The sequence below is a fragment of the Cucumis sativus genome, unplaced genomic scaffold (genome assembly GCF_000004075.3).
Source record: "Cucumis sativus cultivar 9930 unplaced genomic scaffold, Cucumber_9930_V3 scaffold110, whole genome shotgun sequence".
NCBI lineage: Eukaryota > Viridiplantae > Streptophyta > Magnoliopsida > Cucurbitales > Cucurbitaceae > Cucumis > Cucumis sativus.
This window is the reverse complement of record NW_022279517.1, coordinates 6,652-21,009: the sequence shown is the minus strand read 5'-3', so window position 1 is coordinate 21,009 and position 14,358 is coordinate 6,652. Positions and strand designations below refer to the sequence as shown.

Genomic DNA, 14,358 nt, shown 5'->3' with positions numbered 1-14,358 from the left:
GGTTGGTAAAACGAACGACCATAAGGATGGAAGAGTGGAGCGGTCCCATAGATTTGGTGGTTGCAAAGATGGATGACTTGGATGTGGTACTGGGTATGAAGTTTCTACTGGAGCATCAAGTCATACCAATGCCGCTAGCCAAATGTTTAGTGATTACTGGAACAACGCCTACTGTTGTTCAAACGGAGATTCGTCAGCCTGATGGGATAAAGATGATCTCGGCTACGCAGTTGAAGAAAGGCCTTGCTCGTGACGAACCAACCTTCATGGCTATCCCACTGGAGTCGTTCGAAAGCCCAAGGGAAACAGTCCCCAAAGACATCCTAAGTGTCTTAGAGAAGTACAAGGATGTGATGCCAGACAGCCTGCCGAAATCATTGCCTCCACGGAGAATGATCGACCATGAGATCGAACTGCTGCCAGGGGCAAAACCGCCTGCGAAGAATGCTTATCGTATGGCACCGCCGGAGTTGGCCGAACTTCGGAAACAACTGGGTAAACTGCTGAACGCAGGATTTGTGAGGCCTCCAAAAGCTCCATATTGAGCTCAGTCTTTTTCCAGAAGAAGAAGGATGGAAGTATGCGGTTGTGCATCGACTACCGCGCCCTAAACAAGATCATGGTCTGCAACAGATATCTGTTACCAATAATCAAGACCTGTTTGATCGCCTTCATAGAGCAAAGTATTTCTCGAAGCTAGACTTGCGATCGGCTATTATCAAGTAAGAATTGTCGAAGGGGATGAGCCCAAAACCACCTGCGTTACGAGGTATGGGGCGTTCGAGTTCCTTGTCATGTCATTTGCTCTTACCAATGCACCTGCAACGTTCTGTACGCTAATGAACCAGGTCTTCCATGAATACCTTGACAAGTTTGTGGTGGTCTATCTGGACGATATAGTGGTTTATAGCTCCACGCTAGAAGAACACAAGGACCACCTCAAAAGGGTTTTTCAGAAGTTGAAGGAGAACCAACTATATATGTCAAGAGGGAAATGTGTTCCTTTGCTCAAGAGCGGATCAATTTTTTGGGTCATGTGATTGAGTGTGGTCGAATCAGTATGGAAGAAGGAAAGATCATTGCGATTCGTGATTGGGAAGTACCAAGGTCAGTCACCGACTTGCGCTCCTTCCTCGGGTTAGCCAATTATTACAGGTGATTCGTGGAAGGATTCTCTAAAAGAGTAAGCCCGTTGACTGACTTGCTGAAGAAGGACAACAAGTGGAATTGGACACTGGAATGTCAAGTCGCCTTCGATGAACTGAAGCAAGCTATGGTCAAGGGGCCAATTCTTGGGATCGCAGATGTGACCCAACCATTTGAAGTAGAGACCGATGCGTCTGATTACGCATTGGGTGGTGTACTCCTGCAGAATGGAGACCCCATCGCTTATGAGAGTCGAAAGTTGAATGACACGGAGAGGAGGTACACCGTGTCCGAGAAAGAAATGCTTGTCGTAGTACATTGCTTAAGGGCCTGGAGACAGTACTTATTGGGGTCAACTTTTTGTTGGACGGACAATAGTGCTACTTGTCACTTCTTTACGCAACCGAAGTTGACTTCAAAACAAGCTAGATGGCAGGAATTCCTAACTGAGTTTGATTTTGAGTTTGAACACAAGAAAGGGGTGAGCAATCAGGCCGCTGATGCGCTTAGTCGAAGAGGTGAACACGTTGCTTTGTGCATGTTAGCACATCTCTACGCAAGCAAGATTAATGGTCCTATGCGCGATTTCTTGAGGGAGTTCAGAAGCATTCTGCGGCTCAGAGTGTCATGAGTTTAGCTGAGGCAGGTAAAACAAGGCAGTTTTGGGTTAAGATGGGTTGTTAGTGACGAAGGGGAGACGGTTGTATGTCCCTAGGGGAGGAGACCTGAGAAGAAGTTGCTACACGAGTGTCAGGACACTCTGTGGGCTGGCCACCCCGGATGACAGAGGACATATGTCTTGCTGAAGTATGGATACTTTTGGCCCCGTATGAGAGACGATATCATGCAATACACGAAGATGTGTCTTGTCTGTCAAGGACAAAGTCGAGAAGGCAAAGGTTGCTGGGCTTCTCGAACCTCTGCCTGTGCCAACGAGACCGTGGGAGAGTGTTTCTATAGACTTCATCACACATCTTCCAAAAGTAGGCGACTATGAGACTATATTAGTCATTATAGATTGATTCTCGAAATATGTCACTTTTGTTCCCACTACGAAGCAGTGTTCGGCGGAGTTAACAGCTCAATTATTCTTTAGACATATTATGAAGCTGTGGGGTGTACCGACAAGCATTGTGAGTGATCGAGATGGACGGTTCATTGGCGCCTTTTGGACAGAGTTATTCACTTTCTTAGGGACAAGCCTGAATGTGTCCTCAAGTTACAGACATACTTGTCCAAGGTGTGTTTACCTATGGCCATATGCTCAGATTAGCCCCAATTTATCTTGTCTTTATGTCTTGTACGTAGTTTAGGTAGTTGCTTTGAATTTCAAGTCGATATGCTTGGGTGTGACGTTTCGGCATTTTCATATGCAAGTCTGCCAGAGATGAAAATGTTAAAAAAGTACTATAGGAGAGGCATACCTGTTGAATCCCCGCCCAAGCCTTGTCGTACTCTTTGCAATCTATGCTTTCTTATTGCAATTGACAATCTTCAATGCTTGTTTTAACAACGTTTTCAATCAAATTAATTTGAATTTTTTTTTTTAAAAAAATTTTAAGGGTTCTCCCAGTTAGATTTGTGTTGTTTAGCAATGAGAACAACTCACAAAGCTCCCTCTTGTGATCAGCATCACGAAAAGTTTTCCAATTTTCCATCGATGACATTTTTTATGGTGTAGACCAAATGACTTAATTTTATTAATATTTAAATTTGTGAATACAAGAAGACAAGTACTCTATTAAAATCAAACTAATCCTAATTCTAATTAATATAAGAAACTAATCCTAATCCTAATCCTAATCCTAATATATTAAGAATTTGTCCATAATACCCTAATTCACTCCATAAAAAATCTTATGAGTTGTAGTTCGTTCTTTAGTCCTCTTGTAATCAAGTTGTCAAAATGATGGCAAATTTTAAAAAAATTACTATAATTGATAAGAGTTATAGTTGGCAAAAAGAAAGATGGGCACACACCTGAGACTCCGTTTGTGTTTCACTAAAGCCGTCATATATGCCCAACGGTCCATCTTCAGTATATTACATACATAAGTGTATAACACAATGTGTACCTGCCACAACTTGATCATATATTCTATATCAAAAGGTTGTTGGAGTTTCAAATCTCAACCCACGTGAACTAAAAAAAATTGTATGTGCATATCTATATTATATACACACATCAAATATGATGTGTCAAATGAAAGACTCTTCTTATATTAACTTTAGCTTAACACTAATTGTGATGTGTCAAATGAAAGACTCTTCTTATATTACTTTACTTAACACTAATTGTGACAGAATTCTACTTATCAAATTCACTATTTAACTTATCAATTGGATCCGTATAATAAAGTGATCATCATTTAAAGATAAGGACAAAAAAACAAATTCCCCACTGATCAAAATTAAAGCCCTTGTTGAATGACAATAATACGACCAATTGCATAGGACATAATATGACAATTGCATAGGACATAAAGGCTCAAGAATGAGTGATTTTACTACTAGAAAGTAGTAAGTGTGTTTGTAATTGAACCAACTTATTTGCATGTCTAGGCCTAGAAGAATATTTGAGGTCCCTTTTTAAACTTTTTTTTAAAACCAAAGGAAAAAGGAAGAGCCTTTTTCCTTTTGTTTTTAACGTTGTTTGTAAGAAGTGTGATTTGCTGGCTAGTAATGAGTTCTACTTCTTTATTATTTGCTAGAATTTTTTGTTTATAAGCTTGTGATTTTGGATGTCCAAAGAGATAATAACAAAAAAAGAACCTATATTTAGGGATATTTGAATTGACTTTCTACGAAAATGTTTGAGGCACTGACTATAGTAAGACTATAAATCCCCAATTACCTATCATCAATACTATTTTGAAACCTAATTTGCTACCGTTTTTACTGTTTTACCTTCTATCACATAATATTATTACCAAAACTAAAATAATTCACACCTCAAGCACAAACTATAATAACCTAAGACTATATAACGAATTATCAACTCCTTGCCCTAAACATTCTCATGTGTTTAAATTATAGTCTCTAAAGTGAAGAAAACAGCATTTATAAAGCATTTAAAAAAATCATTTCAAATGGCCGGTCCATTAGATGCTGAGTTTCAAATAAACATAAAATTCAATCCTTCTCAACAATTCTCATAGTTCAATTCACATGATTTTGGTGGTTTAAATTTAATCAGACATTGGACCATTAATTATGCAACAGTCCTAGATGGTTTTGGAAGTTGTGATGAGATGAGATTCAAGTACTACCATGGAGTAATTACAAAAAGGAAAAGGAAGGGAAAAAATAACCTATGGAACGCACTCCAACTATCAAATTAACACCTATAGAGTAATTACAAAAAGTCTTCAAAACCAAAACCCACGAGCCAGGAAGCATGAAAGCGATAAAAAGATGACCTTTCTCCTCATGAAGCAGAATGAGGAGGAATACTTTTGTACCATCTTAATTCTATATTTTTTATAAATCTTAACTTAGTTATTACTATTACTTTATTGTTTTAAAAAAATTACTTTAACCAATTTGATAAATAATGTCTTCAAATGTTGTTACGATTTGTTGAAACCAGATGAACTAAATTTAAGATGTACTGATAGTACGACATATAAATGTACAAGAACTAACAACGTCCAAAATAGTATACTAACTTTAATACTAATCAATATTGATAGGAACAAAATTGTAACAGAACAAAACATTAACATATAATTTAACCATAGCAAAGAAAAAAAAGAAAGATCTAGGTTTACAATGATTCTCAACTTCAATGGAACCTATTAAATGCATGAATTTAAAATTTGAGACTTGGTTACACAAAATTGAAAGCATGCAGATCTTTTAGATACTTTTGGAAAGTTAAGCAATCAAGGAGACACAAAGTTCAAGGACTAAACTTGTAATTTAGACATGATAATAACAATGAAATAGCTATATACCATATCTTCAGAAAGAGGAAATTCAATGCAAATGATAAATCGAGATAGAATACAAACCTTATCTCCTGGGGTTGAATTGAAATCGCCAGCCAAAAGTACTGAGGGTGCATTCAAACTTTTCAGCAACTAAAGATTTGAATCGAGCTAGGCGTGATAAAAGATACTTAGCCTGAGCGAGCTTCACATCAGCCCATTCTGGATCCCGGTAACAAAATATCCATTTCTTTACATATTGGATGGATAAGATGTTCTTCAATATAGCAGGTCCTAAAAGCAATCATATAGACTTTACAGATAAGGGCAAAGGAAACTAGAAAGTACAATTTTACCAACAAAGATGGTGTTGGCTAGAATTACAACACGATCGGCTACGGTGGTTTTTGATGATGAACCTAAATTCACGTGTTTGAACAATTAGCTCTTATAGTCCATGGCAAAGTAAGTCAGCTACACCAAAAATAAAACATCAACATTTGTCTTAAAAATGAATTGAAAATACCAAAAAAGATAAACCATGGGCAATGCTCCTCTCAATTCTACAAACTAATCACAACAGCTGAATGAACATACTGTGAGTGAACTTTCTTCTGGGGAAGGAAAAGGGGGAGTTCTTCAAAGACATGGCTATGAAAATCCCGTAAAAATAGTTTAGAAGGAATTAGAACACAAGCACACAGATGCATGTAATAATAGATTAGGTGGAGTGGGAACCAACGATAAGATACTAAAGTCTATCACTAGATACTATTTAAATGCAGATGCATTTAATAACTTTTTCTTTTAAAAAAAAAAACTTAATTTTCATTTAGAAAAAATGAAAGAATAAACGGACATAAAAAAGAAAGCCCACAAAAAGAACCAAAGTGCAAAAAAGGCTCCAATAAAGAGATAAGGTCTAGCAAATAATAACAAAACAAATGTCCCAGAAGAAACAAAGAATTCAGTAAGGGATCAAACATCGCAATAAGGACTCTCACACCCTTTGACGATTCTGTTCTTTCTCTCGCTCCACCAGAATGTAATAATGAAACCTAAAGGCTGCTTTTGACTCAGTAAAACAGACAAAGAAAAAGAAATTGTCCTCGTACGACTAACTGCTTTGGATGTAAGAGCTAAGAATGGCCATGTCCACTAGTTAGTTTAAACCTAATAGAAGGATACACTTTTGTCGCAGCCAGTCTTTCCAGGTGACTTCTGATCTTGAATCTTAAAAAGAATGGAAAACAAAAGGATTTGAAGGAAAAAATAAAAATAAAAATGGAATGAAGTAATGGAATTGAAGCTCAAACCAGATTTTACCTTAGTTGTCTGCTCCAACAAGTCCTCGATTGCGGAAGCGACATCAGGAACGTGTGAAGTTACTACAGAAGATTTTGATGTAGTTTGTTTTGTGGAATTCAAATTGCAGTCAGATTGAGTGGAACTGTTTCCAACAAAAACTGAACGCTTTTGTATGGCTTCGTCAAATAACTTGCGCCTTCTTTTAGTAGAACTTATTCGTTCAGCTGCTCCTATAGAGCTACTGTTAGTTCCAGCTGATTGGTCTCTCAGAATGGCAGAATGGATAGGAAACTGGGATACGCTTTCATTGGCTATCATTGGGGCAGCTTGAGTAGGAAATTGGCTGACAGTGCACAAGCATGTCACTCTGTCTTGAGCTGTAACTTCTTTTGGGCGATACAAATCAAGAGAAACAATCTTTCTCTGAAAATTTTGTATTCAAACAAAATCATTCCATATCTAAGAGAAGAAATATAAACACAATGGGTCTAGAATTCTATCAGGATATGCATGTATATGAACATATATAATTGAAAAGCAACAAAATCGCAAAGTTCCTTGTCTGACACACTCATATATCCATTCAGCTGTAATGCATTGTTTCCCCCATTTACAAGCAGCCTCATACTTTGTCCCATCCGTGAACTTGCATATTAGATGGGTTACCTTCTTTGTCAGCTTCTCCACAAACTTGGCCCCAAGTACAAAACACAGATTTCTTAACAATACTCTGTCTTTATCATCATATTGTGAAACACAAAACCGTATGTTTTCAAATCCAGGCAAAGGGACACAACAAGGAAGAGGAGAATAGAGAATGTGCCCATTGGTATCCCACAAACATCCATCCTTCATAACGAATTTATTTGAAATAGTCAGTAACAAATAAAAACAAGATAAATATTCAATTCTCATTTCAAATATCGGTTTAAGATATTGAACATAATTAAGTTAAAAATTAATAATAATATAAAATTAAAAATAAAAATCATCAGTAGTATCAAATTTCATCAATAATGGCAGTTTCTACTCCAGCTATCCATTCAAAATTGGCTTGAAAGCCGTAATTTAACGCATTTAACAGAAGTTTGCATCAATACTTTCTCAATTCCTCCAGAAAAATATTTAAGAAGCATCTATTTGTTTGGCACAGGGATGGAGTGCAAACCTTTGGAGTTCAAGGGACAGTCATAGAAAGACTTCTTCAAATTTCGAACTCCAATTAATTTTGTCGATAAAGAAACCTCTCACACTATGATAGCATTCATATTTCCAAAATGTAGACAGAGTGAAGAAAAAAGAGAACAACCAAATATGTTTTCCAAGATAGACCACCCTTTTCTTTTCCAACCAACCTTAATGGATAGTCTGAGAAGGTAAATTTATGTTACCACCTTCCCCTAAACATTAAAAGGTCAAAATGATAGAACTGATTGAATCTCCATTTTTCAATTTAATAGTATCCACCATTTTATGCCAATTGTTCTATACAGATGCAGAGTTAGGGAAACAAGTAGCAGATCAGAAGCAGAATGAGTCATGGACCAGCCACATCTGGTGGCCCAAAGGGAAAAAATAAGGGTGTGACCATTTGATTGTGTGATGCCAGTTGAGGACAAGATCACGGCCATCACCTCGTCAGAGACATTTCTTCTTGAAAGCACCAACAAAGCTGGGGTGGCAGAGACACTTGGTGACTCAGTCACTATCACTCAGGACAAGAACAAGATCAACATCAACTTCAGTAGCTACTTCTCCAAGAGGAATCTTAAATACTTGGCTAAGAAGAATTTCAAGAAACACAACATTTGAGATTGGCCTTGGAGTTATTGCTTCAAACAAGGAGATGAATGTCTATGAATTGAGATACTTTAACATCGCCGAGAACAACGGGCGAGGGAGAAGATTCAAGTCCTATATTTTGGTAGCGCCATTTGAGGTAGGATCAGTTCTAGCAGCCCTCTTCATCTAAAGGCTGTTTTAATTTATATTCCCATACCTTGTCTGCTTTTCCTATACATCAGCAAGAGTTCTCGAGTCCAACTCTAATTTACTTTTGATGATTTATTAACTATAAATCTTGCTCATATATTCCCCTTCTTTTAGTTGGTTTGAGGATACCTTTTTTTACGCTGGGAGAACAGTTGTTGTAATCTTAGAAAACTGATGTGTGTTTGGTTTTGGAAAAACTAGTATCCATCCTTCATATTATAAGAGCGTGGCTAACACAAAACTAAAGTCCCTCAAAATTCAAAACTCCAACCCAAACACAATCCAAACTTGCAGTGGCTAAATGAAACAAAATATGCTATTCAACCTTGTGTGGACTTTTATGTCCAAAAAGGGAAACACAAACAAAACCCAATAGTAGAGTTCTAAAACAGAAATCACAAATAAGACAATTAATTATTATAGTTTACCTCTAAACATGATTGAACCCAATGACTTGACACGTAAGTACTATGAACGTCTGTACTCCTTGGTATCCCACCATGACATTCAACAGTGAAGTGCACTTTCTGCTTCATGTGATCTTCAACAACCTCGCCTCCCCCTTGATTTATCCATTCAACAATTTCAGCTCTCTAGTAGGAGAATTTCAAATATGATCTCAGAATATACATAAAAAATATTTGGGATTATGGAAGTCAAAAGTTGATGTACGTTTGTTAGTGTTCAAAAATAAAATGGAAAAAAATTTGAAGGCATATTCCTCAAATGAAAAATGAAATCGTAATTACTTCACATGATAAATGACATTTGGCATTATCTTAAATTTTTTAGGAAAAATACTCCCCAAGTTTTGAAGAACACATGTGTTTGGTTCCTAAGTTTTAAAAATGTACACTTTTTAGTCTCTAGGTTTAAAAAAATAGGCCCACTTGGTCATGCACCTTTTTAGTCTCTGAGTTTATAAAAATTGGTTTAGAAAGTCCCCAATATAACTTTATACATTTTTAAGGTAGAATAACTTCTTCTAAAAATTGGTTTTGAGAGTCTCCAATACAACATTGAGAACTCAAGGATTAAAATAGTACATTTTGAAAACTCAAGGACCAAATAAACCTATTTTTATAAAATTGGGGACTAAAAAGGTCATTTTTCCATTTTTTTTTATATCATTCTCTTAACAGGATCCGATTGTTAAAGAAACGGTAGATCTAGAATCCTACCTGCACCATTGACTTGCTTTTAAAATCATGGAGTTGGAGCACTAATGAACTACTCTTTACTCAAGTCAACTGATATTGAATACAGGGCTCCTACTTTGTTATTTTTTAAAAAATGGATGCTATTTACCACAATAATACATCTAAAACCTAAAGTGCATAGTGTACATTAATCATGCTGTTTGAAATAAGAGGAAAGAATCTTTACAACATACCCGATCTTCTGAAAGGAACTAGAAAAACAAAACCATGAAATCACGCCCCATCTTTTCTTGACTCTTGTTTGTACCATTTGCTACACATTGTTGGCTTTTCTGGGATAATTTCATTTTCCTGTCTCCATTCACTTTTTTCTTCAATTCTTTCCACTGCTATTGACGTCTTTCCAATGTTAACATGAATATTTCCTTCTGACACATTTGATGGCACGATTGGATGAACATTTGGAACTTTATTCCGATCCATAACAATGGTGCTCATTTTACTAGATGCTGCAAAGTAAACAGCCAGAAAATTTAGAACAAGACAAACAGGCTAGGGATCTCCAAACAAATATTAGTCATGCATCCAGATGAAATGTGCAGTTATTCTGCATGATGGTAGTTTAAGATTGCTATTCAAAAGACAGATAGCTTAGAATACGAGTCTTGCATATCAAACCTTTAGGAATAAGTTCATCATATGCCATGTGTCTACCAAGAATAGGGATCTCCTTCTTCTGACGATCACAATCTTCAAGCCAGTTGCTATTATGTGTGTTAATTTGTCATTGAACAACATGTATCGGAAGCCTCCACCTCTGAGAATCATATTTACAATCTTCTGCATCTCAGAAGCTTCAAACCCAACAACTTTTATTCTACATGCTGACAAATATAGGTCGTTTTCTTCAGACGGAAAGTCATTTGCAAGGTAATTAACAGTGTTTTCTTCATTCCTTCCCATCGCGACTGGCACTTCAACATCAACCTCATTTATAAAATGAGAAGCATCTGAAAACATAGGCGTGCTCTGTGAAAGAGTAACTTCAACATCCATGTCTGAAAACCAAGGACCAGCAACTGCTGTGAATTTTGAATCGGCAAGAAATGAGGACGGTACAGCTGAGTTCACAATAACCTTTTCTTGGCCATTGTGAGCAGTCAAGCAAACCCTTGTCAATTTATTTTAAGTTCCAGAAACGCTACCAACACGGTACAAATCCTCATTAAGACATCCTATCAATTAAAAACGAGATAAAAGGATTTGAAACAAGTTAGAAACTAATAAAATTATTTGACAAATAACTGCCAACTTATTTGACAAATAACTGCCAACAATTCAAATATCATATCGGTCTTCAAATATACAACCCGAACTACTACCTTTTCTGGCTATGGACTGATCAAACCATTTCCAAGTAACAATATTGATACGGCCCCACGTTCGTGCAACCTTGTACTTGTCACCTTCAGGAGCTTACTTAACCATTAAAGAAAACCTCTTATTCAAACAAGAATATTTAATACCAATAAGTAAACATTCTATGCAACTATTTAGAAATGGATTGTCTATGCAAGCAGCATGCTTGCAATGGCCATACAAATAAACGTTTGTGAGTGTGGTTAGTCATTCCCATCACTTAACCTCAACTAGAAACTAGAGAGATTGTCAAGGGACAAAAAGTGATCAATTTTGTTCTTGGATGAGGCCGTACCTCATTCGTGTCAATCTCACATCCTTTTAGGATTGTTCTAAGAGATATGGAAAAGAAAATATAGCCATTAAAGATCATTAAAAGAATAGTTATCATCATAAGTGAATCGCCTAACAATGGGAAGGGTCATTACTACCGGAAGAGAAGGAATAATGAATGATTGAGTTAATAATCATATAATCAGTGTTGATCCAATTTCAAATAAATAAGATACAAGACTTTTCCTTGGTAAAATTTAAAGAGACTAATGCTCAAAATACAATGAAACAAACTAAAGCAGTTGCAACTATTACGGTCAAATACTGCCAATAATAGCACTTGAAAAGAAATAGAGGCCCTTATGAAAGATCCCAAGACATATTGTTCAAAGTTAATTTTTTAGTAGTATTTATTATCCCTATCCATTTATTCTGTAACTTAAGCTGCAGTAAGATGTTTTTCCAGCACATAAATTTGAGTGCTTCAAACAACAAGAAGTGAAAAGATCAAAAGTAACGCCAAGAAAAAAAATGCAAAAAGGATATATCACATATCAAATGTGTACACTTTCTTGTGAGATCGGCAGAATATCTTCCACCATTTTGCAAGATAAGCTTTGCCATCTCCTTGAGCTCACCTGAGACCCAGAATTGATGGAACTAACACAATTTTATCGGATGTCCCCAAGAGGACCATAAATAAGAAGAAATACAAGAAAACAATTTTCTCTAAGAAGAAATAAAATATTATAAAACACAACCTGCAGGAATTCCAGATACCGAAATATTCAATCCAGAAAATGGAAGGACCCGATATCCCTCCTGAGGCACAACACGATGTTCAATCCAGCATTGTTGTAACCAAGAAAATGACACGATTGGTTTCTTTGAAATGTTTAGTGCCCACTGAAAACAGAGAAAATAATATGAAAGTATCTGTCAAAACCTTTGCAGTAACATTTCAGGTAGAATAAAACTAAAAACCATTATTAAGTCTATTACGCATTTAACAATTAAATTAAGGGAGAATATCAATTTACACCCTAAACTGTAGAGATTGTATCAATTTAAACCTGGCTTTTGTTAGTGTATCAATTTACGCCCTCTATTACATTCATTTTGAAAAATTTCGTGTGAAACTTATGGTTATATCAATTAGATCAATTTAAAGGTAACCGTGATTAAAGGTCTAAATTGATTGAAAAATGAATTTTGTGGAGTTTAATTGACTCAAATCTTATGATTCACGTGATATTCATGAAATGGTCTAAATACACATACATATCACGTCAAGAAAATCGAAAGTTCAAGCAACATGACCTTGTATTTCGCAGCCAAAGCATTCTTCACGATAACAAAACTGACATCTAGTGATGCTTTCGTATGCAATACTCCCCCCATTGCACTAACTAACTTCCCTATCTCAACCTGCAATGCAATTTTGTGTCATTAGTTCTACAAAAATAAAATTACTAATTACTAATAAGAAAAAAGATGGGTGGACTAGGAACATTTGCAACGTACCTTTTCATCTTCCTGAAAACCGGATGCCAAGATTTTCACACCATCCATGGCAAGGCAGCAAGTATAACCCTGTTGAGGAAGAGGTCTGTGCTCTTTTTGCACATGACATCACGCACTGAGGACCTTCCCAACAGAAATTCAAGTTGTCAGCGACGCACCAAATCCCCGGCGTCGGACTGAAATGAGAATTTCAAACAACTATGTTTGGCTATTCGGAAAGAGAGAGCAGTGAAGTATATATTACTCGGCTACTGCGTACATGCAGCATGCACTGACAAATATTAACTGCAATGCGGTAACTATACATTTGACAAATTAATGGAGACATTCAATTTCCTGTTAATCTCGTTCTCCAGTAAAAAATTCTCTCCAATTCTATTCCGCAAAAGAAAGAAAGAAAAGGCTGGAACTACAAATTAACTATACCTAACAAGTTGCATCCCTTGGCGCGAAGATCCTCGAACTTTGCCTGAAAGCAGGAATCAACAACCAATAAACACATCGCCAATCCGAAGTAGCCATATAAATTGAACAAGAAATGGATGAGACGTTTGGTACGTGATCGGCGGAGGAGATAACATGATAGTCGTTAGGGGCGTTTTGAGAGGGATCGCAACAGAGGAAAACCTCAGCCCCATTCTGCTTGAGAGCGTCGTGAAAAGGATCGAACATCTCCGAAGCGACAAGATTACGAGAGACGAACACATTAGCTCCAGCAAATGGTTTGGGCTTCAGAAGTTGGAGAGTTGCTTCGATTACTTTCTGTGTCGATGGAAGTCCGACGAGAGAGAGGATTTTGTGAGAAATTGGAGGGATGAAAGATTGAGAGTGTGAATGGCTGAAGGGTTTTGTGAAAGGAAGTTGAGCCTATCCAGTGCTTCGCGTTGGTGTCTAAAAAAATTTCCAAAAACATACTTTTAAATAATAATAGCAATTTTAAAGTTAAAAAATGACCAAATGAAAAAAAGAAAAACAATAAATAAGAATTTGCAAAAACCCAAAATACCATTAAGTAGATAAAGTGTAAACTACCCTAAAATATAATAAATACATTTTTTTTTATTTTTCGTTTCTCATCTTCCATTTTCTCTTCCTTCATATCCATTTTTCATTTTTGATCTCATCTTTCTCGAGTGGACAAAGCCTAATCTTTCCACCTTGAAGCGGCAACCTCCAATCTCTACCCTCTTTCGTTTGAAGTTTGAGGTTTATCTTCAACTCCATCATGCATTTTAAAAAAGAAACTTCATCATGCATTTTCAAAAAAAATAATATAAACATTTGAAGCATGCAAATATTATCTCATTTTTCATCTTCTATCTTTGATTTTCAAGTCTACAACCTACAATCTCAAACGCTTGGAGTGGAAAAACAAAAACCTTCACTCCAAAAATTTTTAATATGAATTATTAAAAACACAAAAAAGAATATCTTGTTTTGTTGTTTATGTCTCAATCTACAAAATTTAGGAGTATTAATATTAGAATAAAATTTATAATCTACCTAAATTTTGTCAAGTAAAATCTTTAATTAAAACAAATATAAATTCAATATATTTTTATAAATATTTTCAAAAATTCAAAATTTTGATAAATATTTTCTAAACT

At 36.1% G+C, this 14,358-nt stretch overlaps 1 protein-coding gene across 1 annotated transcript; it reads right to left on the bottom strand.

The window, feature by feature from the left end:
- Nucleotides 1-5,956: 5,956 nt before the first annotated feature.
- Nucleotides 5,957-13,618, bottom strand: LOC116405487 (DNA topoisomerase 2-binding protein 1-like; the record flags this gene model as incomplete). The annotated part of the gene is given in 15 exon segments (XM_031889471.1): nt 5,957-6,308; nt 6,402-6,806; nt 6,942-7,232; nt 8,804-8,968; nt 9,812-10,044; nt 10,214-10,297; nt 10,300-10,770; nt 10,918-11,011; nt 11,774-11,865; nt 11,989-12,133; nt 12,548-12,655; nt 12,752-12,847; nt 12,849-12,874; nt 13,178-13,220; nt 13,310-13,618. Coding segments are annotated over 15 exon segments (2,622 nt in total), but the record flags the coding sequence as incomplete, so codon positions are not given.
- Between the last annotated feature and the right edge of the window lie 740 nt (nt 13,619-14,358).